Source organism: Staurois parvus, unplaced genomic scaffold, assembly GCF_062004578.1.
Source record: "Staurois parvus isolate SC_StPar_1 unplaced genomic scaffold, SC_StPar_1.0 ptg000612l, whole genome shotgun sequence".
Classification (NCBI taxonomy): domain Eukaryota; kingdom Metazoa; phylum Chordata; class Amphibia; order Anura; family Ranidae; genus Staurois; species Staurois parvus.
Genome location: NW_028318408.1, coordinates 175,709 through 201,784, shown reverse-complemented (window position 1 = coordinate 201,784; position 26,076 = coordinate 175,709). Strand labels below are relative to the sequence as shown.

The following is a 26,076-nucleotide window of genomic DNA, read 5'->3' as shown; positions in this document are numbered from 1 at the left end:
AAGATCTGTACACTGATTTGGCCCACTTTGAGGAGGTGGCTAAAATGTTGGGGAGCTATCGGGGTATGTTTCCTTGAACTTCAGCAGTTGTAAAGAGGGAAGGATCTCATGCTGTCTTGAGGCCACCATCAACCTCTATCCACTGACTCCATTCCTTGTAAGCAAAGTCTGTATTGGCTGAGGAGGAGTGAGAAGAGGAAGTGAGTTGAGAGGCTGGAAGGACGGAGGAGAAAGATGGTTGTTTGCATTGGACCTCTTACTCTTCCCAAACCTTAAGGTGGTTGTAAAGGCTCAAGGTTTTTTTTTTATCTTCATGCATTCTTTATACGAAGGTAAAAAAAGTTTGTGTACAGCAGTGCCCCCAGCCCCCTCAATACTTACCTGAGCCCCATCATGATCCAGCAATGTGCACGACAGCCTCTGCTGTCCCAGGTCTCTGCCTCCTTATTGACTGAAACTGCAAGCTGGAGTCTTTGGCTCCTGCTGCTGTCAATCACAGCCAGTCAGACAATGAGAAGGGGTGGGGCCAAGCCATGGCTCTGTGTGTGAATGGACACACAGAGCAGTGGCTTGGGAACATGCCTGCTTGGGTGCCCCCATAGTAAGCAGCTTGCTATGGGGGCATCCAATAGAATGGAGGAGCGAGGCTTAATAAGTGATTGAACAGTACTTACTGGCATATTCAAGGCTCTGAATATCCTTTTCCATCTTTATAAAGTTCCATGACCTTGTTACAACAGTCTTTTGATGGTTCTTTTCTGCTCCCCATGGCTCAGTATGTAGCCTGCTCAGTGCATCCACGTGAGAGGTAACAACCTCATTGCCTATTTATACACTGACACTAATTGCAATGGAAAAAGCCACAAAAGGGAAATGAACCTTTAATTGCCATTGTAACCCGTGTGTGTAACCTTGTGTGTCTGTACCAAGGCCAAACATTCCAGGGGGCGGAGACTTCTGATCCGGGTCATTTGGGGGATTTCTGTTATCATTAGGATTAAAAAAAAGGAGCCAAACAACTTTGTGGTAATCACTGGCTCAGGGGCGGACTGACCATTTGGAAACTGGGGCACTGCCCGGGGTCAGTAGGGGGCCCCATGAGATGCCCCTGGTACCTTTTTCATAGGCTTTTTTGAGTTTGGGCAAGGACACAGGGGCCCCATGATCCCCTATTGCCCGGGGGCCCCATGAGTTGTCAGTCCACCCCTGGGCTTTAATTAAAATACAGTTTTATTGGCATGATCAGTCATATTTTCAATATCAATGCCAAAATGTCACCATTTCTGCCAGGGGGGGGGGGGGACTCTTGAGCACAACTGTGCATATACAGAATATAGGACAGACGGGTATATAGGAGACATTGGGGTTGATTTACTAAAGGCAAATAGACTGCATTTTGCAAGTGCAGTTGCTCCAGAGCTTAGTAAAGGAAGAGAAGCTTGGCTGAGTTCTATCATCCAATCATATGAAAGCAAAAATGTTTTTTTTTTATTTCCTTGCATGGGATTGGGTATTCTCTACAAAGCAAAGCTTCGCCTCATTTTCTAAGCTCTAGAGTGCGGGTGTCAAACTGGCGGCCCTCCAGCTGTTGTCAAACTACAAGTCCCATGAGGCATTGCAAGATGGACAGTTACAAGCGTGACTCTGAAAGGTAGAGGCATGATGGGACTTGTAGTTTTACAACAGCTGGAGGGCCACCAGTTTGACACCCTTGCTCTAGAGCATTGGACCTGCTCAGGGTCATCCCACTTCCAGCAATAAAGATGGTTGTATTGATATTGGGCCTCAGTCAATGTTTGGAGTCGGTGCCAATAACAAGTAAAGATGTTTGTCTTTCTGCATCAGAAGTTATAAAAGTTGTAAGTTGTTTTGTGGTGCCGTTAGTCAGGGAGGGGCGGATTCTGGAAATGTTGTGGAAGGTAAAGATTTATCCAGTGATTGGATGTGAGGGCTGACAGAGGTCACCTGACAGCCTGGCATGTGGGGAGGGACCGATGGTTGTGCTGATGTCAATGGTAAAGTCACGAGTGGGGAATCGGGGAGGAGGAAACATTACCAGCTCAGTTTTGGATAGATTGAGATTTAGGAAGTGGTGTGACGTCCATACGGATATCAGTGAGGGAGAATGTCACTAGCAGACCGAGGATCACCAATATGGGGCCAAAAGTTTTACTGAATGATCACATAGTTACAGCAAGGCAAAAGTTTCGGAGTCTCGCAGGACCCCTTCATCAGGTATGTGACATCATATCGCCTGATGAATAGGTCCTGCAGGACTCTGAAATGTCACATGCCTGATGAAGGGGTCCTTCGGGACTCCAAAGCGTCACATGCCTGATGAAGAGGTCCTGCGAGACTCCAAAGTTTCACATGCCTGATGAAGGGGTCCTGCGAGACTCTGAAGCGTCACATGTCTGATGAAGGGGTCCTGCGAGACTCCGAAGCATCACATGACAGATGAAGGGGTCCTTAGAGACTCTGAAGTGTCACAAGCCAGATGAAGGGGTCCTGTGAGACTCTAAAGCATTACATGCTTGATGAAGGGGTCCTTCGAGACTCTGAAACATCACATGCCTGATGAAGGGGTCCTGCGAGACTCCGAAGCATCACATGCCTGATGAAGGGGTTCTGAAAGACTCCGAAGTGGCACATGCCTGATGAAGGGGTCCTGCGAGACTCCAAAACATCACATGCCTGATGAAGGGGTCCTGCAAGACTCCAAAACATCACATGCCTGATGAAGGGGTCCTGCGAGGCTCAGAAGCCTCACATGCCTGATGAAGGGGTCCTGCAAGACTCCAAAGTGTCAAATGCTTGATGAAGGGGTCCTGCGAGGCTCAGAAGCATCACATGTCTGATGAAGGGGTCCTGCAAGACTCCAAAGTGTCAAATGCTTGATGAAGGGGTCCTGCGAGGCTCAGAAGCATCACATGCCTAATGAAGGGGTCCTGCGAGACTCCAAAACATCACATGCCTGATGAAGGGGTCCTGCGAGGCTCAGAAGCCTCACATGCCTGATGAAGGGGTCCTGCAAGACTCCAAAGTGTCAAATGCTTGATGAAGGGGTCCTGTGAGGCTCAGAAGCCTCACATGCCTGATGAAGGGGTCCTGAAAGACTCCGAAGTGGCACATGCCTGATGAAGGGGTCCTGCGAGACTCCAAAACATCACATGCCTGATGAAGGGGTCCTGCGAGACTCCGAAACATCACATGCCTGATGAAAGGGTCCTGCGAGACTCCAAAACATCACATGCCTGATGAAGGGGTCCTGCGAGACTCTGAAGTGTCACATCTGATCACATAGTCACAGCAAGGCAACGTGTCGGAGTGACATGCGTCGCTATGAAACTCCAAAACATCACATGCCTGATGAAGGGGTCCTGCGAGACTCCAAAACATCACATGCCTGATGAAGGGGTCCTGCGAGACTCCGAAACATCACATGCCTGATGAAGGGGTTCTGCGAGACTCCGAAACATCACATGCCTGATGAAGGGGTCCTGCAAGACTTCAAAATGTCACATGCCTGATGAAGAGGTCCTGCGAGACTCCATAATGTCACCTGCCTAATGAAGGTGTCCTACGAGACTCCAAAGCATCCCATGCCTGATGATGGGGTCCTGCGAGACTCTGAAGAGTCACATGCCTGATGAAGGGGTCCTGCAAGACTCCAAAGCATCACATGCCTGATGAAAGGGTCCTGCGAGACTCCAAAATGTCACATGCCTGATGAAGGGGTCCTACAAGACTCCAAAGCGTCCCAAGCCTGATGAAGGGGTCCTGCGAGACTCTGAAGAGTCACGTGCCTGATGAAGGGGTCCTGCAGGACTCCAAAGCATCACATGCCTGATGAAGGGGTCATGCAAGACTCTGAAGCATCACATGCCAGAGGAAAGGGTCCTGCGAGACTCCGAAGTGTCCCATGCCAGATGAAGGGGTCCGGAGAGACTCCGAAGCATCACATGCCTGTCAAAGGGGTCTTGCGTGACTTCAAAATGTTGCCTTGCTGTAACTATTTGATCATTCAGTAAAACTTTTGGACCCGTATTGGTGATCCTCGGTGTGCTGGTGACATTCTCCCTTGCTGATTTTGTTTGGTTCCAGCCGACGGTCGCTGCAGCTCCCACTTATACACACCGCCATTTTTATTGCAGGAACGTGTGCGTTTGGATTGGCCACTTGCATCCATACGGATATATCGCTCAGTAGATTTGTGATATGTGAGGAGATTGAGGGGTGAGATGGGGAGTGGAGAGATAGTTCTGGGTGTCTTCAGCATAGAGGTGGTATGGAAAGCTGTGGAAGATTTTCAATTGGCCCAGGAGAAAGGTATAGAGAGATAAGAGGAGGGGCCCAAGGACGGAGCCTTGTGGTACCCCAACAGAAAGAGGGAGAGGATCAGAGTTGGTGTTGTATGTGACACTGAAAGTGCACTGGGAGAGAAAAGAGGAGAACCAGGGAAGAGCAGAGTCATGGAGGCCGATGGAGTGGAGTTTATTGAGGAGGCGCGGGTGGTCAACTGTGTCAAAGGCAACAGAAAGGTCTAAGAGTAGGAGTATGGAGTACTGGCCATTGGGTTTAGAAGTTAGTAGGTCGTAATTCTGATTCCGAATTCATGACCTACATAGACACAGTATGGACAGGCCCTAGAGATCCTGGTAATGTGGTGACAGACATATAGGAAGGAGTGTGACTCCCATATAGCTGCCATCCATCACACATGATCAGGTCTATCACAATTGGTGGATTACTAGAGCCAGAAGACATTGTTCCTCACACATGAGTTTTGACCAGGAACAGTTAGACTTAGACTATAAAGAGTGGACTATTTTTAAAGCTAAAAATCCTGTTTCGGATAGAGACCAGTCTGAGATAACTAGGAATAACCCCAATACAAAATCTAGGTGTCAACATTGATATGGGAACAGGGATCATTTGTCAGCACTTTTTCAGCAGAATTTTGTCACCCAACTAACATCATTAACTCCTTCTCGCCAAATGTGCGCATTATACGGCCTCACTGAACTGGGCTTTTTGTTCTGTGGGTCACATATATGCCTTTGTATATACCTGTCTTTGTTCCAGGAGTGCACCGCATAGTGTGCTCCCAGCACAGACATCGGGCTCGCACCAGGAGCACCAGGTCCCGTAACCCGGGACTCCCGGTTCCTGGTCACCAGTGATCACATACTATGCAGCTTGCCACTGTTTTTTCTTTCTTTGTGAATGGAGGGAGAGATACATTGTATTATTATTTTTTACACAAAAGTATGTAAAAAATAATAATAGAAAACAAATTAAAGAAAAAATAAACAAAAAATAGTTAGATCAAGGATAGATCTAGGTAAGTGGCAGGGTTAGTGTTGGGGTCAAAGGTCATGGTCAGTTCATGTCCTGAAAAAACCGCCAAAGTTACAAAAGCTACAGATAATAAGAAAAGAGCTTTTAATAAATATAAAAATGAAGGAACGCGATCATCGTTTACACATTACAAAGAATAGAACAGAATATGCAAAAAGGAAATAAAGGCACAAAAATTGAACATAAACAACAGATTGAAAAAGATATCAGGACGACCCCAAAACATTCTTCCAATGTATGAATAGTAGAAAGGTCCGGTCCCAGCATGTAGGCCCTTTACAGAACCATCTAGGGGGGGTGACCGGGGACAAAGAGAAGGACAATGTATGAAATCCCTTCTTCAGCTCTGTGTATACAAAGAGCATGGGGGGCTCTTGTCCATAATGGGGGGTGGTACTGACACAGCTCCAGATGATCCACATTGGCTCACAATTGATATGATCCAGAAATATTATAGAATGGAATAAAGGTGAATAAAGCCCCTGGACCGGATGGCATACACCCACGGGGCCTTAAAGAATTCAGCTCTGTCATCTCACAGCCATTGTTTCTCATTGTTAGGGACTCTTTAATGACTGGCATAGTACCACTGGATTGGTGTAAGGCCAATGTGGTTCCAATATTTAAAAAGGGGACAAAATCTTTCCCAAGTAATTATAGAGCTGTTAGTGTAACTTCTATAATTGGGAAGATACTGGAGAGTTTAATAAAAGACCACAGAGAGGAGTTCTTGCTGGAAACAAATATTGTAACCAACAGACAGCATGGATTCATGAAAGACAGAAGTTGTCACACAAATCTGATTTCTTTTTATAAGGAGGTGAGCAAAACCTTGGACAGAGGGGCGGCGGTGGACGTGGTATACTTGGACAGAGGGGTGGTGGTGGGCGCGGTATACTTGGACAGAGGGGTGGCGGTGGACGTGGTATACTTGGACAGAGGGGTGGTGGTGGGCGCGGTATACTTGGACAGAGGGGGTGGCGGTGGACGTGGTATACTTGGACAGAGGGATGGAGGTGGACGTGGTATACTTGGACAGAGGGATGGAGGTGGACGTGATATACTTGGACAGAGGGGTGACGGTGGACGTGGTATACTTGGACAGAGGGGTGGCTGTGGACGTGGTATACTTGGACAGAGGGGTGGCGGTGGACGTGGTATACTTGGACAGAGGGGTGGCTGTGGACGTGGTATACTTGGACAGAGGGGTGATGGTGGACGTGGTATACTTGGACAGAGAGGTGGCGGTGGACGTGGTATACTTGGACAGAGAGGTGGCTGTGGACGTGGTATACTTGGACAGAGGGGTGATGGTGGATGTGGTATACTTGGACAGAGGGGTGACGGTGGATGTGGTATACTTGGACAGAGGGGTGACGGTGGATGTGGTATACTTGGACAGAGGGGTGACGGTGGACGTGGTATACTTGGACAGAGGGGTGGCGGTGGACGTGGTATACTTGGACAGAGGGGTGGCGGTGGACGTGGTATACTTGGACAGAGGGGTGGCTGGTGGACGTGGTATACTTGGACAGAGGGGTGGGTGGTGGACGTGGTATACTTGGACAGAGGGGTGGTGGTGGACGTGGTATACTTGGACAGAGGGGTGGGTGGTGGACGTGATATACTTGGATTTTGCAAAAGCGTTTGACACAGCTCCCCACACGGCTAATGTGTAAGGTAAAGTCTACGGGCTGGAAAAATCTGAATGTAAATGGATAGAAAACTGACTAAAAGATGGTATTCAGAGAGTAGTGGTTAATGATTCATACTCTGAATGGTCTAGGGGTGTCAGTGGTGTATCCCAAGGTTCGATGTTATTAGTGGGGTACCCCAAGGTTCAGTGTCATTAGTGGGGGACCCCAAAGTTCAGTGTTATTAGTGGGGTACCCCAAGGTTCAGTGTTATTAGTGGGGTATCCCAAGGTTCAGTGTTGGGACCCTTACTTTTTAATACATATATAAACAATATGGGGTGTGAGATTATAAATCCCATTCCAGTCTTTGCAGATGACACCAAGCTGTGCCGGGGAATAACGTCCTTACAGGATGTCTCCAACTTACATCCGACCTCAATGCTCTGTGTAATTGGGGACTATGGGGCCAATGAGGGCTAATGGTGATAAATGTAAGGTTCTGCACTTGGGGGCTAAGAATATGCATACATCATACATACTAGGGGGGGTTCAACTGAGGGAATCAATGGTACAGAAGGATCTGGGGGAATCAATGGTGGAGAAGGATCGGGGGGGGTCAATGGTGGAGAGGGATCTTGGGGGGTCAATGGTGGAGAGGGATCTGGGGGGGTCAATGGTGGAGAAGGATCTGGGGGGGTCAATGGTGGAGAAGGATCTGGGGGGGTCAATGGTGGAGAAGGATCTGGGGGGGTGAATGGAGAAGAAGGATCTGGGGGGTCAATGGTAGAGAAGGATCTGGGGGGTCAATGGTGGGGAAGGATAAGGATCTGGGAGTTCTGGTAGATCACAAGCTTAGTAATGGCAGCAATGCCAAGCTGCGGGTTCTAAAGGGAGCAAAATCCTCTCTTGTATTAAAGAGGTATAGACTCCAGAGAGAGAGATATCACCCCCCCCCCCCCCCCCCGGTACAAATTATTAGTAAAACCTCATCTGGAATATGCAATTCAGTTTTGGGCTCCAATTCACAACAAGAACATTGGGGAACTGGAGGAAGTACAAAGAAGGGAAACCAAACTGATGTGAGACATGGAGGAGATCAGCTATCAGGAAAGATTAGAGGAACTGAATGTATTCTCTACTGAGAAGAGGAGATTAAGGGGGATATGATCTCCATGTATAATACATAAGGGGGGGATATGATCTCCATGTATAATACATAAGGGGGGATATGATCTCCATGTATAATACATAAGGGGGGATATGATCTCCATGTATAATACATAAGGGGGGATATGATCTCCATGTATAATACATAAGGGGGGGATATGATCTCCATGTATAATACATAAGGGGGGATATGATCTCCATGTATAATACATAAGGGAGGGGATATGATCTCCATGTATAATACATAAGGGGGGATATGATCACCGTGTATAATACATAAGGGGGATATGATCACCGTGTATAATACATAAGGGGGGATATGATCTCCGTGTATAATACATAAGGGGGGATATGATCTCCGTGTATAATACATAGGGGGGGATATGATCTCCGTGTATAATACATAGGGGGGGATATGATCTCCGTGTATAATACATAGGGGGGGATATGATCACCGTGTATAATACATAAGGGGGATATGATCTCCGTGTATAATACATTAGGGGGGGATATGATCTCCGTGTATAATACATAGGGGGGGATATGATCTCCGTGTATAATACATAGGGGGGGATATGATCACCGTGTATAATACATAGGGGGGGATATGATCACCGTGTATAATACATAAGGGGGATATGATCTCCGTGTATAATACATAGGGGGGGATATGATCTCCGTGTATAATACATAGGGGGGGATATGATCTCCGTGTATAATACATAGGGGGGGATATGATCTCCGTGTATAATACATAGGGGGGGATATGATCACCGTGTATAATACATAAGGGGGATATGATCTCCGTGTATAATACATAAGGGGGGTATGATCTCCATGTAGAATACATAAGGGGGGGGATGTGATCTCCATGTATAATACATAAGGGGGGGCTATGATCTCCGTGTATAATACATAAGGGGGATATGATCTCCGTGTATAATACATAAGGGGGATATGATCTCCGTGTATAATACATAAGGGGGGATATGATCTCCGTGTATAATACATAGGGGGGGATATGATCTCCGTGTATAATACATAGGGGGGGATATGATCTCCGTGTATAATACATAGGGGGGGATATGATCACCGTGTATAATACATAAGGGGGATATGATCTCCGTGTATAATACATAAGGGGGATATGATCTCCGTGTATAATACATAAGGGGGATATGATCTCCGTGTATAATACATAAGGGGGGTATGATCTCCATGTAGAATACATAAGGGGGGGGGGGATGTGATCTCCATGTATAATACATAAGGGGGGGATGTGATCTCCATGTATAATACATAAGGGGGGGATATGATCTCCATGTATAATACATAAGGGGGGATATGATCTCCGTGTATAATACATAGGGGGGGATATGATCTCCGTGTATAATACATAGGGGGGGATATGATCTCCGTGTATAATACATAGGGGGGGATATGATCACCGTGTATAATACATAAGGGGGATATGATCTCCGTGTATAATACATAAGGGGGATATGATCTCCGTGTATAATACATAAGGGGGGTATGATCTCCATGTAGAATACATAAGGGGGGGGGGGGGATGTGATCTCCATGTATAATACATAAGGGGGGGATATGATCTCCATGTATAATACATAAGGGGGGATATGATCTCCGTGTATAATACATAAGGGGGGATATGATCTCCGTGTATAATACATAGGGGGGGATATGATCTCCGTGTATAATACATAGGGGGGGATATGATCTCCGTGTATAATACATAGGGGGGGATATGATCACCGTGTATAATACATAAGGGGGATATGATCTCCGTGTATAATACATAAGGGGGATATGATCTCCGTGTAGAATACATAAGGGGGGGGGGGGATGTGATCTCCATGTATAATACATAAGGGGGGGATATGATCTCCATGTATAATACATAAGGGGGATATGATCTCCATGTATAATACATAAGGGGGGGATATGATCTCCATGTATAATACATAAGGGGGGATATGATCTCCATGTATAATACATAAGGGGGGTATGATCTCCATGTAGAATACATAAGGGGGGGGGGTGTGATCTCCATGTATAATACATAAGGGGGGGATATGATCTCCATGTATAATACATAAGGGGGATATGATCTCCATGTATAATACATAAGGGGGGATATGATCTCCATGTATAATACATAAGGGGGGGATATGATCTCCATGTATAATACATAAGGGGGATATGATCTCCATGTATAATACATAAGGGGGATATGATCTCCATGTATAATACATAAGGGGGGATATGATCTCCATGTATAATACATAAGGGGGGGATATGATCTCCATGTATAATACATAAGGGGGGATATGATCTCCATGTATAAATACATCAGTGGTTCATATAGTGAACTCGGTGTAGTTATTCCCCCTGAGGTCATCACAGAGGACAAGGGGGCGCTCTTTATGTCTGGAGGAAAAGAAATGTCATCTCCAAACACGGAAAGGTTTCTTCACAGTAAGAGCTGTGAGAATGTGGAATAGACTCCCTCCAGAGTTGGTTGTGGCCAGCTCAGTGGATTGCTGTAGGAAAGTCCTGGATTCTTTCTTGGATACACAGAATATAACTGGATATAACATTTATAGGGAAAGTTGATCCAGGGAATATCCGATTGCCTCTCGGGGGATCAGGAAGGAATGTTTCCCCTGCAGGAGGAGATGGGATCGTGCTTTGCTGGGTTTTTTGCCTTCCTCAGTATTAACTGTGAGTGTAGGAGTATAACTTTTTGTTTGTTTGTTTTAACGGTTGAACTGGATGGACGTTTGTTTTTTTTTCATCAGACTAACTATGTAACTATGTAACTATGTAACTATGTGCTTGCTGTTTACAGCTAACAATAAATGAAGTCATGTTATGGTCACGGCTACCCAGATGTTCTTTTATATGGTCATTCGTGATAAGCTCTGCATGGTTGGAGATTGCCAGATCCAGCAGAGCATCATTCCTAGTTGGGGCCTCTATGAACTGGACCAAAACATTGTCCTGTAGTAGGTTTATACAGTTTTGCCCTTTAACTGTTCCTGCAGTCCCATTACTCCAGTCAATTTCCGGGTAGTTACCATCCCCCATTATTATCACTGTCCCAGCCCTTGCAGCCCTTTCCATCTGTGGGAGGAGCTGAGTCTCCACCCCCTCATTAATACTGGGAGGCCTATAACAATCTCCAATGATTACCTTTGAAGTACCGCCCCCCATGTGCAGTTCCACCCATAATACTTCAGCCTCATCACACTCTCCATCACTGTGCACTGCAGAAAACCTTCCACCTCGCTAGCAGCAGTTACAATATTAACAGGAAATATCCGTTGTCACTTACAGGTTAGTAGAGTCCTGTTATAATCTCCTGTTTTTCACTGTTTTTTTAACCCCACTTAGTCAAAGGTCCAGCAAGCAAAATACAGGCAAGCTCAAGAAAGAGCGCGCTCAGAGTGAGCTCTACAGCAAGTTATATAGTACCTGGAGGACCCATGACCAGTTAACCCCGCCCCTTAATTAGCAGACTGAAGGAAGACAAGGAAAGGAAGGAAAAAAATTCTAGTTAAAAATTGACAGAAAAAGTGTTTTAAAAAAGTAAAAGCTTTTAGCAAGACCCAAAGAAGAAAATTATTATTATTATTATTATTATTATTATACAGTATTTATAAAGCGCCGATAGTTCGCTCAGCGCTGTACATTACAGAGGGAGACAGAACATGTGACAGAACAATAACAATACAATGCAAAACATGAGGGGATCGAGGGCCCTGCTCTTTGGAGCTTACAATCTAGGAGGGAGGGGATGGTGGTACAGGAGGAGATAGCTGTGGGGGATGGAGTGAAAGGAAGAGTGGAGGAGGTTGGCAGGTTAGCAGGGGGTGGGGTAGGCTTCCCTGAAGAGGTGGGTTTTCAGGGTGCGCCTAAAGGAGAGGAGAGTTGGTGATAATCTGATGGGTTGGGGCAGGGAGTTCCAGAGGATGGGTGACACCCTGGAGAAGTCCTGGAGGCGGGCATGGGAGGAGGAGACCAGGGAACTAGAGAGAAGGAGGTCTTGTGAGGAGCGGAGTTTGCGTGTTGGGTGGTACTTGGATATTAGGTCAGTGATGTAGTTCGGGGCAGTATGGTGGACAGCTTTGTACATCAGTGTTAGGATTTTGAATTTGATCCGTTGCGCAATCGGAAGTCAGTGGAGGGATTGGCAGAGGGGGGTGGCGGAGATGGAGCGGTTGGAAAGGTGAATGAGTCTGGCAGCCGTATTCAGGATGGACTGAAGCGGGGATAGCCAGCGGCGAGGCAGGCCAGTGAGGAGGGAGTTGCAGTAGTCGAGTCGTGATATGATGAGGGAGTGGATGAGCTGCTTAGTGGTTTCTGGGGTTAGGAAAATAAAACAACTACAAGCACCAGCAGTCAGAAGTAAAACTTTTTCACTCTCCACTCAAATTTCTCACTCTTTTTAGCTATCAGCCAGCAAAAAATACCACCATAGGCACTATGTTATCCTATCAGACTATCAGAGGCCCCGAGTCAGAGATGTAAGAGAGGCCTTCCACATCAGATCAGGCTCTTCTACCAGGTACGTGATAGTCTAAAACAGCCTGAATGAGGAACCTCTCACATGGATGAACCTCTTACATGGAGGAATGTGTCCAGGCACTGTCTTTGCCCACATCATCTCCTTCTCCTTCTGTCTCACCAGCCACATCTGGAGAAACACCTTCTGCACCTGCAGTGGTGATGTTAGCACCAGAACCTAGAATTTCGACTCCAGAAAGATTTTTGGGCAAACACAATAAATTCAGAGCTTTTTGCAATGCTGGTGAACTGTATTTTTCACTACAGCCCCAAACCTTCTCATTTGAAGCCACCAAGGTTGGGGTTGGTCATCTTCCTCCTGAAAGGTAGTCAGTCCTGAGCCCATCACTTACTTGAGCAGAAGAGTCCGTCCCTATCAACTCTAACCATATTCCTCAATGCCATGGCACAATTGTATGAGGATCCCCAGTGGACCACAACCGCTGAAGTAGTTCTCCATGTCCTCCAGCAAGTAACATACTTTAGACGCTGGAGCACTGACACCAACTGGAATGATGCTGCCCTCAGTTACCAATTATGTCTGTAGCTCTCAGAGGCATTGAAAGATGAGTTGTCCCAGGTTGGAGTGCTGGATTTCCTGGAAGCTCTGACAAACCTAGCTGTACAGATTGATCAACATCTGAGGGAAGGCAAGTCAGAGAGGTCTTTCGGACAGCCTTGTCCTATATGGATGTTACCACAGGTTTCCAGTCTTCCAAACCCAGCTCCTTCAGTTCAAGCCGCACCTGCTTTTGATACATCAGAACCAATGCAACTCGGCATGCTGTGTCCTCCTTCTCCTGAGGAATTCCAGCATCAGCATCAGAACAATCTCTGTCTGTACTGTGGAGACATTGGCCATTATATGAGCACCTGCCCAGCCAAGATCTGTAAATGCATGACCCTATCTTCTGCCGATCAGTTGTCCCTGTCTAAAAACTCCTCTCACCTGGCTATCCCTGTCTCATTGCAGCTTCCGAGAAGGGTCATCCAGGAGATTCTAAAATTGATTGAGGAGCCTGTAGCTGCTTCATTGACTAGCTACTCAATACAAGATTCCCCTGAAACCAAAATCTCAAGGGCGTTCAATCCATCTGGAAGATGGGTCTCGCATTGAAGCTGGACCTCCTACTTAAGAGACTACTCCATTTCCAGCCACCATATCTGGTATCTATAAAGAACCGTTGCACCCCAATTTGAATCCTGAAAATGGAATCTGAATTCATGTTTGACCCCAAAACTGAATGTTAGCCATAGTTTGCTGTAAACATAGCCCTCCGGTAAGAGAAGTTGCCTCATCCAGTTGTTAACTGAGAAAGTTAATGATTCATAACACACTGTGATGGGTTCCTGCCAAATCTGATAACAGACTTTTCCTTGGCATGAAATGTGAAAGGTAAAGCACACTTCTCAGTTTCTTAGGAAAGATTTAAAAGTTTATAATGCAGAAAGCTCACACCTTTTCTTTCAAATATCTTTATTAGGTTTATAAAGATATAAAAGTACAAAAAAGGAGCCAAGTAAAACATCTTAAATCCTTTATTGACGATTACTCAAAACCAATACTGAAGCAAGAAAACAAACAAAACAAATCCAAATTGTCGATTGGCCAAAATGAAAATGAGCCAAAAGATATTCTGAAGAAATGATAAAATTCCCCATAAAATGAGTCCACCTGATTTCAGCACTGAGGATTCTATATAAATTCTCCGGCAGCCAAGAAAAAACTCAAACCAACCTACAGAGAGATTCTGTTCCTGTTACTGGACCTTCACATAAATCTGGAAGATGAACACTCTGGAGCTGTTCGAGTTCCCAGATTTCAAGGGTGACTCCGTGTGTATAAAGGAGGAGACTTCTGACCTGAAATTTGTTGGATTCCTGAAGAGAGCCCAATCTCTCAGAATCCGTGGAGACCCATGGGTTGTATTCAGTGGAACTGACCATAAAGGAAGCTTCCAGTGCTACAAAGAAGGCAACTACAACTCAGTCCCAGCATTTGATCATATAATCAGCTCTGTGCGATGTGTGAAGGGCGGTCTGTATAATCCAAAGATTACACTGTATGAGGAAACCAACCATAAGGGCAGATCTTTGACCCTGGAGAAAGCTGCAAATTCCCTTAAATCCTACGGATTTGAAAACAAGGCTTCATCACATCGTGTAGAGAGCGGGGCCTGGATCCTGTACACTGAGGAGTATTACAGAGGTGATCAGACATTATTTATGTCATACTCATCTTCATATGATTGTACATGGAATAACAACATAAGCTCCCTGAAGCCTGTGCTAGCTTATGAGTCTTGAAAGTGAGACGTCTCTCCAACTTCCCATGAAGTCCCCAGCACTGTGCAGTTCTCTGCATCTCTTCTCTTCCATTGATTTCTGCTTTTATAGATGGCCTGCCTGTTACAGAGAGCCCACATTCCCATAACACCAATCTGGATCTGGTGAAAACCTCCAGAGAACACCAATCCTGATCTGAAGAAGACATCTAGAGACCACCAATTCTGATTTGATGAAGACATCTAGAGACCACCAATTCTGCTCTAATGAAGACCTCCAGAGAACACCAATCCTGATCTGATAAAGACCTCCAGAGAACACCAATTCTGATTTGATGAAGACATCTAGAGACCACCAATTCTGCTCTAATGAAGACCTCCAGAGAACACCAATCCTGACCTGATGAAGAGCTCCAGAAACCACCAATCCTGATCTGATGAAGAGCTCCAGAGACCACGAATCGTGATCTGATGAAGATCTCCAGAGACTGAATTATTGTCCTCTACAAGGTGAGAGAACCCAAAATGATTTCATCTGAGCTCCATGAAATACATTTACTTAAATACATCCTTCCTGAAGAAGAGATCGGACTGGAAAGATCTCCATTGAACTAACTTAGCTATAAATTCCACTTCATCATGTTGTGTAATTGTGCCAAATCTTTACCAACTGGAACTGATGAGAACCCGACCCCGGATCAAGTATGGACTGAGGGAAGGTTCCTCTTCTCTAACTTCTAAATTCCCAAGACTTCTTTTACATCTCACATTTATTTTGATTGATTTTATTGATTTAACAAATAACATATTTGAAGGTATAGAAATTGTCTAATGATTTACCAAAATGATGCATTATCACAATGTTACTTTTATATAACAAAGTAAATGAGGTGTCTAGGTGGGTGTCGCAGTGTTTCTGATGATCTCACAATGTTCCCTTCTCTGTGTCCTCATCCAGACACTGCGCTCACTCCATACACACAGAGATCAGATCTCTGTACAGATACAAATGTTTCCATTGGGGAATTGGTGATGTTTATTAGAAATGGAGGATGACTTGTATAGAGGATGTGGATCTTCTTCTATCCCACCAATAATGACTTCTTTCCCGGGAACAATCTGTGATGTGGACATTCCGCACACAGAATTCCGGGAAGGTTGGTCAGTAAATCTGTTCTGTAGGATGAATGGATTTCAGTCATTGGATCTCTGGAATGGATCCATTGTAAACATTCTGGAATTCCATTCATCTCATCCCAGGAAAGTGACATTGATTAGTTGGAGGTTCATCAATAATCTTCCTATTGATCAGATGTCAGATCCTCTCCTGTAACATGAAAATCTTTGTTCTGCTTTTCTCTCTCTAGAAATAAATGGCTTTGTATGGCAGTGATCTGTGTGTCTGTGTATGAGATATACTGGGCTGGGGTATAAGAAGAATCCCTGGGGTGGGGGGGGGGACACACACAGAATGACAAATGCACTCACATTCACACATTGATTTCTTTATTACACACTGCTATTCATTTTATTTAATTCTTGTAAATTCAGTCAATCTGTTTATTTAATTTATTGCTGATTTTAATATACCCCCCCAAAAAATAAATAAATATATATATAGTTTAATAGGGTGGTAAAAAATCATCTATGTACATAACCAGGTGTGTTCCACCAAAAACTCACCACAATAATCCAAATATAATCCAAAGGGTTACAGCACAGTGAGCATAATATTACAGATTCATGAAAAAATAATATACCAACTTCAGACATTTCTGTCCTTTTTAATTACCGACCTGCACCGTGCCATAGAAATGGAGGTGAGTGCTCAGGTAGACGGATCGATGAGATTTAGTGTCATCATAAAATAAAATGTACAATCAGATTTCAAGAATATTCCTCACAATCATTAGAAACATAAACAATCCTTCACACGCACATCCATAAAAAGCATTATGGGCCAGTTCACACCAGAACGGGGTGCGGGGAAGGTGCGTTCCTTGCACCTGAATGCACTGCCCTTGCAACTTCTGCTGGTGCCAGTGTAATGTTAATGGAACCCCAAATGCAGATCTCAAACGTTTTGTGTTTGTGGGGCTCGGGAGCCACTATAGCAAGCTGCTTGCTCTGGGGGCACTTGGCAGTAGGGAGGAGCCAGGAGTGCTGATGGGGGACCCAAGAAGAGGAGGATCAGGGCTGCTCTGTGCAAAACCATTACAGAGCAGGTAAGTATAACATATTTGTTATTAAAAAAAATTGCCTTTAATAATATTTTATTGTCACATTAATTATTTTAATAGCCCCCAGAACAAAATCTCTCTAAATCTGTCCTGTCTGTAATATAACATCTACCCCATGGCAATAATTCAAATAAATAGCATACATGGCTTCCATATATACAGCACCCGAGATACTAAAGAGGTGCAACCACTTCTCTCCATTTCTATTGGAAGGTCAGTGATGAAAAAGCCGGGATGTCTGAAGTGTTTTGATGAAGCAATAACTTATGCTCACTGGTCTGTAACATGGCCAGATCTAAGGGGTGCTGGGGTGGGCTCTGCCCCCCAGATATGCATTCCTCTGCATAACTACAGTATATACACAGACAGGGACGGACTGACCATTTGGAAACTCGGGCACTGCCCGAGGGCCCAGGGTCAGTAGGGGGCCCCATGAGATGCCCCTGGTACCTTTTTCATGGGCTTTTTTGAGTTTGGGCAAGGACACAGGGACCCCATGATCTCCTATTGCCCAGGGGCCCCATGAGTTGTCAGTCCGCCCCTGCACACAGATCATCCATGACAATCTGACCACTGACAAGTATAGTGAATGACAATGATTACACTGTTCAACAAATTTTTATTTTTTGCCAGTTTTGGAAACAAAAGGATCCATTTCTTAATGAATTTCACATTCTGAGTTTAAATATAACAATGAAATTTGTCAATTGGCTCTAGTTTTTCTGTAAACGGAAAGTTTTCTACTATAGGCGTAATGACTACATAATGCACAATAATTATATAGATAGATGTCTTTCCACAAATATAAAGCAAGTGATATTGACTACATAACAAAGCCTAAATGGCATAATATATTGCATAGGATTACCAAGAAAAATTATAGCCATAAGCCAAGTTGAATCATTTTAATACTTAGGATTCTCACTAGTTTTGTCTTCAGTTTGTGTCGGTTTTGCTTCTCTTGGCTTTTCTCTTGTATTCGAGGAAAGGGCTATCTCTTACAACTGCACGTGACTACACGCTTCAGGTTCTTCCTCACTTGACTCAACCACGAAGGATTCTGGTGCTTTAGGAATTGGTAGCCCCTCTCCATGAGGAACTGGACGTATTGCCGATGGAATATTTGGATAATGCACAGATAACTTTTTCTTCTTATTTAGCCCTTTTACAATTGGAGGCACCATACAAAAGTAACAATTCCTAACATGATCTGTTGGCTCTCTCCAAATCATTGGCACAGCGAAAGGCATAGATGCCTTTTTTCCATTCAACCATTGCTCCAGTGCCGTCCCACAAGAATTGCAGCATATATGTGGTGCCCAGCTCTTGTCCTGGTCTCCTATCTTGCAGCCAAAATACAAGTTGTAGGCTTTCTTAATCATTCCTGTTATCCTCCTTTTTTGTGAGATAAAAGTTATTTCACCGCAGATATAGCAGAAATTATCTGCTTTATTCACACAAGTTCGAGGCATTACTGAGTAGCCTATATAAGCAGAAAACCAAATGTAAAGACGAACTCCAATCAGCTACAGATACTGCAGCTTTTATGCAGTGAAGTGATGCAATTAAAGGCTAATATTGCATCATCTCAGTATACATGACATTTTCTATTGGTCACCAGTATCAATTGCGCAATATGCAGCTGAAGTTGCATCATAATTTTGAATGGCTTACGTCATTAGATGGGTGAATATATCATGGAAACTAGAGCCAATCAACATTTTTTGGGGTCATTTTCATTTTCAGCACCCCAAAATTATGTAAGATTAGCTAATTTTATGCCCAAAACTTTTTACCTGTTGAACAGTGTTATCTGGTTACAATGACATCAGAAAGTGGGTGGGATATATTAGGCAGCAAGTGAACATGTTGTCCTTGAAGCTGATATGATGAAAGCAGAATGAAAAATGGACAAGTGTAGCTCTAGTGGGATGTTCCTGGTCTGCAGTGACCAGGACCGACCAAAAGTGGTCCAAGTAAGGAGAATTGGTCAACCAGAGATAGGGTCATGGGTGTCCAAGGCTCATTGCTGGAGGTGATGAAGGCTCATTGATGGAGATGTGTGTGTGGGGGAAGGGGGGGGCTCATTGACAAAGGTGGAGAGGGAAGGCTCATTCATGGAGGTGATAATAAAAATAGAAACCATATATCTAACTAATATCAATGAATAAATCCATAAATATATAAAACATGCAAAAAACACACACAAGAAAACACTAAAATAGTGATAAGATCAATTTATATCTATTTAGTGTCAAAACACTCCAAAGTGCCCCAAAATGTGTACTGAGGTCCTCTCCAAGGCCTCACTAAAGAGCAATCAAATAACACACAATTATAATTTGTATATCAAGCAACCCCTAAACACCCCTACATACGTAGGATAATAGTGGATCCCCTAAATAGGGGGAACATATCGCACAAAGTGACCCGTGCAGAAATAATACCATCAATTTAGGAAAAATATATACGTATATATACACAGTGACCCCCAAAAAAATTTATATAAAAAAATAAAAACAAAAATAAAAAAATGAAAAAAATAAAAAATGTATAATATATAAAATATAGAAATCTCTAACTGTCCAATAATCTTCAAATAAAAAATGCTTCAAAAAACTTCCATGCAGAGTGAAAAAATTGTGAAAAAATGTGAATGTGTGTCCACAGTGGCTAAATTGCCCCCTCACCTCCTTTTAGCGAGCCACTGGGCCACCTCGCTTTCTGGATCACCCCAGGCAGGGGCGGACTGACCATTTGGAAACTCAGGCACTGCCCGTGGGCCCGGGGTCAGTAGGGGGCCCCAGGAGATGCCCCTAGTACCTTTTTCATATGCTTTTTTGAGTTTGGGCAAGGACACAGGGGCCCCATGATCCCCTATTGCCCGAGGTCCCCATGAGTTGTTAGCCCGCCCCTGACCCCAGGATCCTTCACAGGTGGTAGCTGGTATTAGATGTTATCCAGCTGTGATCCCCCTCTCTGGTGGCACTTATGGTTCTCCAGTCCTCTCCCAATATATGTTTCTGCTACATAATAAACTCCCCCATGCAGCCCACCCAGAGCCGAACACGGACGTGGAATGTGATTCACTTTATCTGGTATGAAGAATTTCTGTTGTTTTCACCTCTCCGCTCTGAAACTCATTCAAAGTATCTCTCCCCTCCATTCAGAGAGAAGAAAACACGAGGGTGGGCTTATCAGTGACTGATCACTGTGATAGCTAACCAGAGGCTTGCACAGCAATCAGCTGACCTGGGATCGGGAGTTCCGGGGCCCGGTCATTAGTATGGGACCCGGGACTGTCAGTGACACCCCTGACAGATGTGCAAATATGCGGCCGCACAAAAAAAAAGCCCAGTTCTCTGAGGCTGCATATTTGTGTGACGTTGGCAGCAAGGGGTTAATCATTTTCCTTTTTTTTTCTGAATGGAGGTGCCGCCGGTGAAATAAACTGGGGGTGACCATAAAGACTAAAGAAAATGGACCTCCAAATCACCCCAGATAAAAGGGCCAGTAACCTCCAACCAGGGGCGGACTGACCATTTGGAAACTCAGGCACTGCCCGAGGGCCCGGGGTCAGTAGGGGGCCCCATGAGATGCCCCTGGTACCTTTTTCATAGGCTTTTTTGAGTTTGGACAAGGACACAGGGGCCCCATGATCCCCTATTGCCCGGGGGCCCCATGAGTTGTCAGCCTGCCCCTGACTCCAACCAAACATTTACAAAAGGTCAAAGTTGTTTTTGAGTTTTTTCAAAGTTTTCCCAACTTCTCGCTATAACTATGAAGGGAGATACTTGTCACAACACAATGTGAAGATAAATATAAGAAATCTAACACAGCCGGGTGTACGGGAGAAAAGATTTGTGGGCAATAAAGATTGTTCTGTTGACATTGCGCCTCAGTCTATGTTCACAGCCGGGGTCAATGGAGAAGAACATTTAGGAAGGCGGATTTATACAGGGTGACGTCTTGCAGGGATTTGGTGTCACTCCAGTTGTACATAACAGGGAGCTCCATACAACCAATATAATCTGTAAATATCACACAGACAGGTGTAGGAGTTTGGGAAGAGTTCAGAGAAAATGACCGCATGTATGGTCACCCCACCTTGACCAATAAAGATTGTTCTGTTGACCTTGCACCTCAGTCTATGTTCGCAGCCGGGGTCCATAGAGAAGAACATTTAGAAAGGCGGATTTATACAGGGTGACGTCTTGCAGGGATTTGGTGTCACTCCAGTTGTACATAACAGGGAGCTCCATCCAACCAATATAATCTGTAAATATCACACAGACAGGTGTAGGAGTTTGGGAAGAGTTCAGAGAAAATGAACACATGTATGGTCACCCCACCTTGACCAATAAAGAATGTCCTGTTCATATCACGCCTCAGTCTATGGTCAGTCGGTCCCCAGAAAGAAAGATTTCTGCATCAGAAGTCCTGAAAGGTTTCCTAAGAAAACGGAAACCGCACTTTACCTTGATTTCCTGGTAAGTTGAAGTCTGATATGTGGTTGGCAGGAATCCATCTCACTGATATTCACAAGGTTAGGAGTTATTAATATCGCTCAATCACTTCATAAATGGGCAAACCATCATCAGCTGGACGAGGCCACTTCTCTCACTGGAGGGCTCACATTTTGGGTGTCAAACATGAATTTGGGTTGAATTTTTAGGATTTAGGTTTGCTGCAAATGTTTCAGTGTTGGTTGAGTTGGTGTTCTGGGAATTTTGCTCGCACCCATCATGCCCCGTGTAAGCAGGACCTACAGTGTTGTTCATTTTTGGTTATTGTGGGGTCAACTGTGAACGGCGGTGTGTCAGCCTGAGGTTTTGTATCTTTCCATTGCAAGGCATGTACATCATCCACAGACTCCGCTGACCAGCTGACATTTATCAACATGAATCAGTCCTGGATCAACAGCAACTATCTTGTCCCTGATGCTGATGTAACTGATTCCATTTGTTAGGGATCTGGGATCCCTTGAAGACTGCCTATGCTGCCTATCCTATTCCACAATCCTGATTATAGTCGCTTCCAACAAATTTTTGGTTTAGGGCCCCACCAACACACAAGGCCCAATTTGTTGGCCCCGTTTCACAGGTACATGTCATTTAATTTTTTTTTAACAATTTTTCTGTAATTGTTACCAATTTTTAACTGCAGGGCCCCTGCCTGCGCCCAGCAAGAGTAAGTGTGAGGTGTTACAGGGGGTGCCACCAACACCCAAGGCCCAATTTTATTTATTTTGTACTCGTTACTAATTCACAAGGGGGGGGCAGCATCAGGGTGCTCCCTTTTATGTAAAGGGGTACCCTTATGCTAATGACCCCCCTGCCCGCAGACCCCCACCAGGCCAGGGTTGTGGGGAAGAGGCCTTTGTCCCCATGCTGATAACACATGGTCTGGAAAGACCCAGGGAGGGGAGGGCCACTCATCCATCCCCCCCTTTCTGGACTGCCAGGCCTGCGCTCGGATGAAGGGACTGGTAGGAAGTTAGGAGGGACCCCACACTTTTTCCACTTATTTTTTGGGGGTGGGGTTCTCCTTAGAAGGCTTATAAGGCCTAAAAAGCCTGGCATGGCTTTTAGGGGGAACCCAAAGCACTTTAAAAAAAAATTAACTTTGGGGTCCTTTCTAACCTTCCCACCTAAAGGGTCTGGTAAGGATTAGGGGGACCCCACACTTTTTTTTTATAAATATGTCAGTCATGCTGCAGCAGGCTCTATACATTGTACAGATGTGCAACTTTGCAGGGAGTTTATTTGAACCCCCCATGAATGATAATTACATTTTTAATTTGTTTTGTTTTTTTACTTTAAGCAATGAAAAAATGACGGCCCCCGAGTCCCCATACCACTTCTGGGGCCAATAACTGGCATAAAAGCCTTCAGAATGGTCACTTTTCAATGTACAACTTCCAGTCCCATAGACTTGCATTGAGTTCCAAATTTGCAGTTGAACTTTCATCAAGATCAAATGTTCGACCGCGAACCGAACAGGGGGGTGTTGGACCCGTCACTACTTATTACATGTCTGTGTCCTTCTGTACAAAAATTCTAAGTCCTCATGCACACGGGACGTTGTTACAGCGGCTGTTTTTGGCTTTTGATGATTTTTTTCTCCATCCAGTAAACCCCCCAGCATGTCCTCCTCGGTGTCCATACACACAGAGACTGGAATCAACGTTTTCTGGCTGGAAATAAAACCCAGAACTAGCTGGCTGCTAGAGGACTTTTTTTTAGCTGTAAACACGCTCTAATGATGAAAAACGCAGCAAATCGTGGAAAACCAGTGTTTTTGGACTTTTTTTTTACCAAAAAAACCTTGAAAAAACACAGCAAAAGGTCACTAAACGCTAATGCAAAAATGCTAAAAAAACCTCCGGCATTTAACGTGACTTTACCAGCGTTATCACTAGAGATGAGCGAAGTATTCAAAAATTTGATTCGGCTGATTCGCCGAATTCGCGGAAAAAATTCGATTCGAGGCGAATATATTCGCTGCGAATTTAACTTATAAAAAGGGTGTTTCTAGGCTTCAGAGAGCCTTTATATTAGTGCAGAACACTGTACCTTTAATTTAAATGCCCTTGGAGTCTGCTGGGGAAGAGAAATAATACTGTCAGTCAGTATGACATGCAGATGAGTGCCGTCGATCTTAGAATCACCGCACACTTCACTCATTTGGGCAGTCACGGGGCCAAAACCAGAGTGTGGAGCCACAGTGTGGCGGTGGAGGCAGCAGCAATGGGAGGCCATACAGCAACCTATGACAAAATGGAACCCACCAGCAGTGTGAGGAGACCTGAAAGTGGCATATGGCAGAGTGTGGCGATGGAGACAGCAGCAATGGGAGGCCGTACAGGGACCCATGACACACTCTGGACCTGGCAGCAGCATGAGGAGGCGGTACAGGGGCCCATGACAGATTACGGACCTGGCAGCAGCATGAGGAGGCGGTACAGGGGCCCATGACAGATTACGGGCCTGGCAGCAGCATGAGGAGTCGGTACGGGGGCCCATGGCAGATTACGGGCCTGGCAGCAGCATGAGGAGTCGGTACGGGGGCCCATGGCAGATTACGGGCCTGGCAGCAGCAATGGGAGGCCATACAGCACCCTATGACAAAATGGAACCCACCAGCAGTGTGAGGAGACCTGAAAGTGGCACATGGCAGAGTGTGGCGATGGAGACAGCAGCAATGGGAGGCCGTACAGGGACCCATGACACACTCTGGACTTGGCAGCAGCATGAGGAGGCTAATAGTCGTCTCCCCACGCTGCTGCTGGGGGGACTTTTTAACATAGGCCTCTGTATGGCCTTCAATTTAAGCTGCTTACGCTTCGCCACTCTGCCATGGGCCCCTGTACCGCCTCCTCTTGCTGCTGCCAGGTCCAGAGTGTGTCATGGGTCCCTGTACGGCCTCCCATTGCTGCTGACTTCATCGCCAGACTCTGCCATGTGCCACTTTCAGGTCTCCTTACACTGTTGGTGGGTTTCATTTTGTGATAGGGTGCTGTATGGCCTTCCATTGCTGCTGCCTCCACCGCCACCCTGCGCCATGTGCCTCTGTCGTCTGCTCACGCTGCTGACGGCTTCCGCTTTTTAACTCGGTTGGCAGGGTGCTGTCCAAGTAGGCCCGAGCCTGTTGTTTGAGGTCCTGCTCCAGGTCCACCTGATGCTGCTGCTGCTGCGGCTGGTTAGTAGTTTCCTCACTGCGCTGGTGAAGAAAGCTACTCATCATCGACTGCAGACTGAGGCAGCCGCTGCTGGTGGAGCTGCCACTGCTCCTACCACCCCACCCCTCCCCTGCTGCCATGGCAGCGGAACGCGAGCGCACAGGGCCCACAGTGTCTGAGGATGGACGTTGGCGCAGAAAGGCAGAGACCAACTGACTACATAGGTGGTTTTTATAGTACTTTATTTTGGCCTCCCTCTCAGCAGGTGTGAAAAAGGCCACCATTTTTGAACGGTAGCGAGGGTCCAAAAGGGTGGACAGCCAAAAGTCATCCCTCTGTCTGATGGTTATTATTCGGCTGTCGCTACGCAAGCAACCGAGCATGCTATGGGCCATTTGTGCCAAGGAATGCGAGGGACTCCCTGCCTCCATCTCCACAGCATACTGCCACGGTGCGTCTGGGTCCTCTGTCTCCTCCTCCTCCTCTACCAGATGCTCCTGCTCCTCCACTCCTGTCCGCTGAGTGGAAAAACCACCCATTTCACTCAATAATTCCTGAGCACCAATGTCCTCCTCTACCTCCTCCTCTTCTTCCTGTCCTGCCCCCACAGGGGTCATGTGGCGTTGAGATCTGTGCGCCACGTCTACCGCACCCTGACCAGCCATTGTTAACAGCATTTAACTGAGGCTGAGGACACGGCGGAAGAAGAGGTGGTAGAGGCGGACATCTTTGCTGGACCAAGGACGTGCAAACGTGGAGGCAAAAGCGGCGTGACCTGTCCAAGTTGCTGGTGCGGCTGTGCCGGCACCACGTTCACCCAGTGGGCCGTAAATGACATGTACTGTCCCTGACCGTAGTTACAGCTCCACACGTCGGCGCTGCCGTGCACTTTGGCAGAGACCGACATGCTCAAAGACTGGCCCACCATCTCTTCTACATGTGAATGCAGGGCTGGCACTGCCTTTTTGGCGAAGAAATGACGGCTTGGCACTCTCCACCGCGGCTCGGCACAAGCCATCATTTCTCAGAAAGGTGCTGAGTCCACCACTTGGAAAGGGAGGGACTGCAGCACCAGCAACTTGGACAGGAGGACGTTCAGCTTCTGCACCGTCGGGTGCG

The 26,076-nt window shown here is 45.7% G+C and overlaps 1 protein-coding gene across 1 annotated transcript; it reads left to right on the top strand.

Annotated features, from left to right (window-relative positions):
* The first annotated feature begins 14,539 nt into the window (after positions 1-14,539).
* On the top strand, positions 14,540-15,058 carry LOC149449556 (epidermal differentiation-specific protein-like). The gene has a single exon (XM_089693060.1). The coding sequence runs from the start codon at positions 14,540-14,542 to the stop codon at positions 15,056-15,058; it is 519 nt and encodes a 172-aa protein (XP_089549186.1).
* The last annotated feature ends 11,018 nt before the right edge of the window (positions 15,059-26,076 follow it).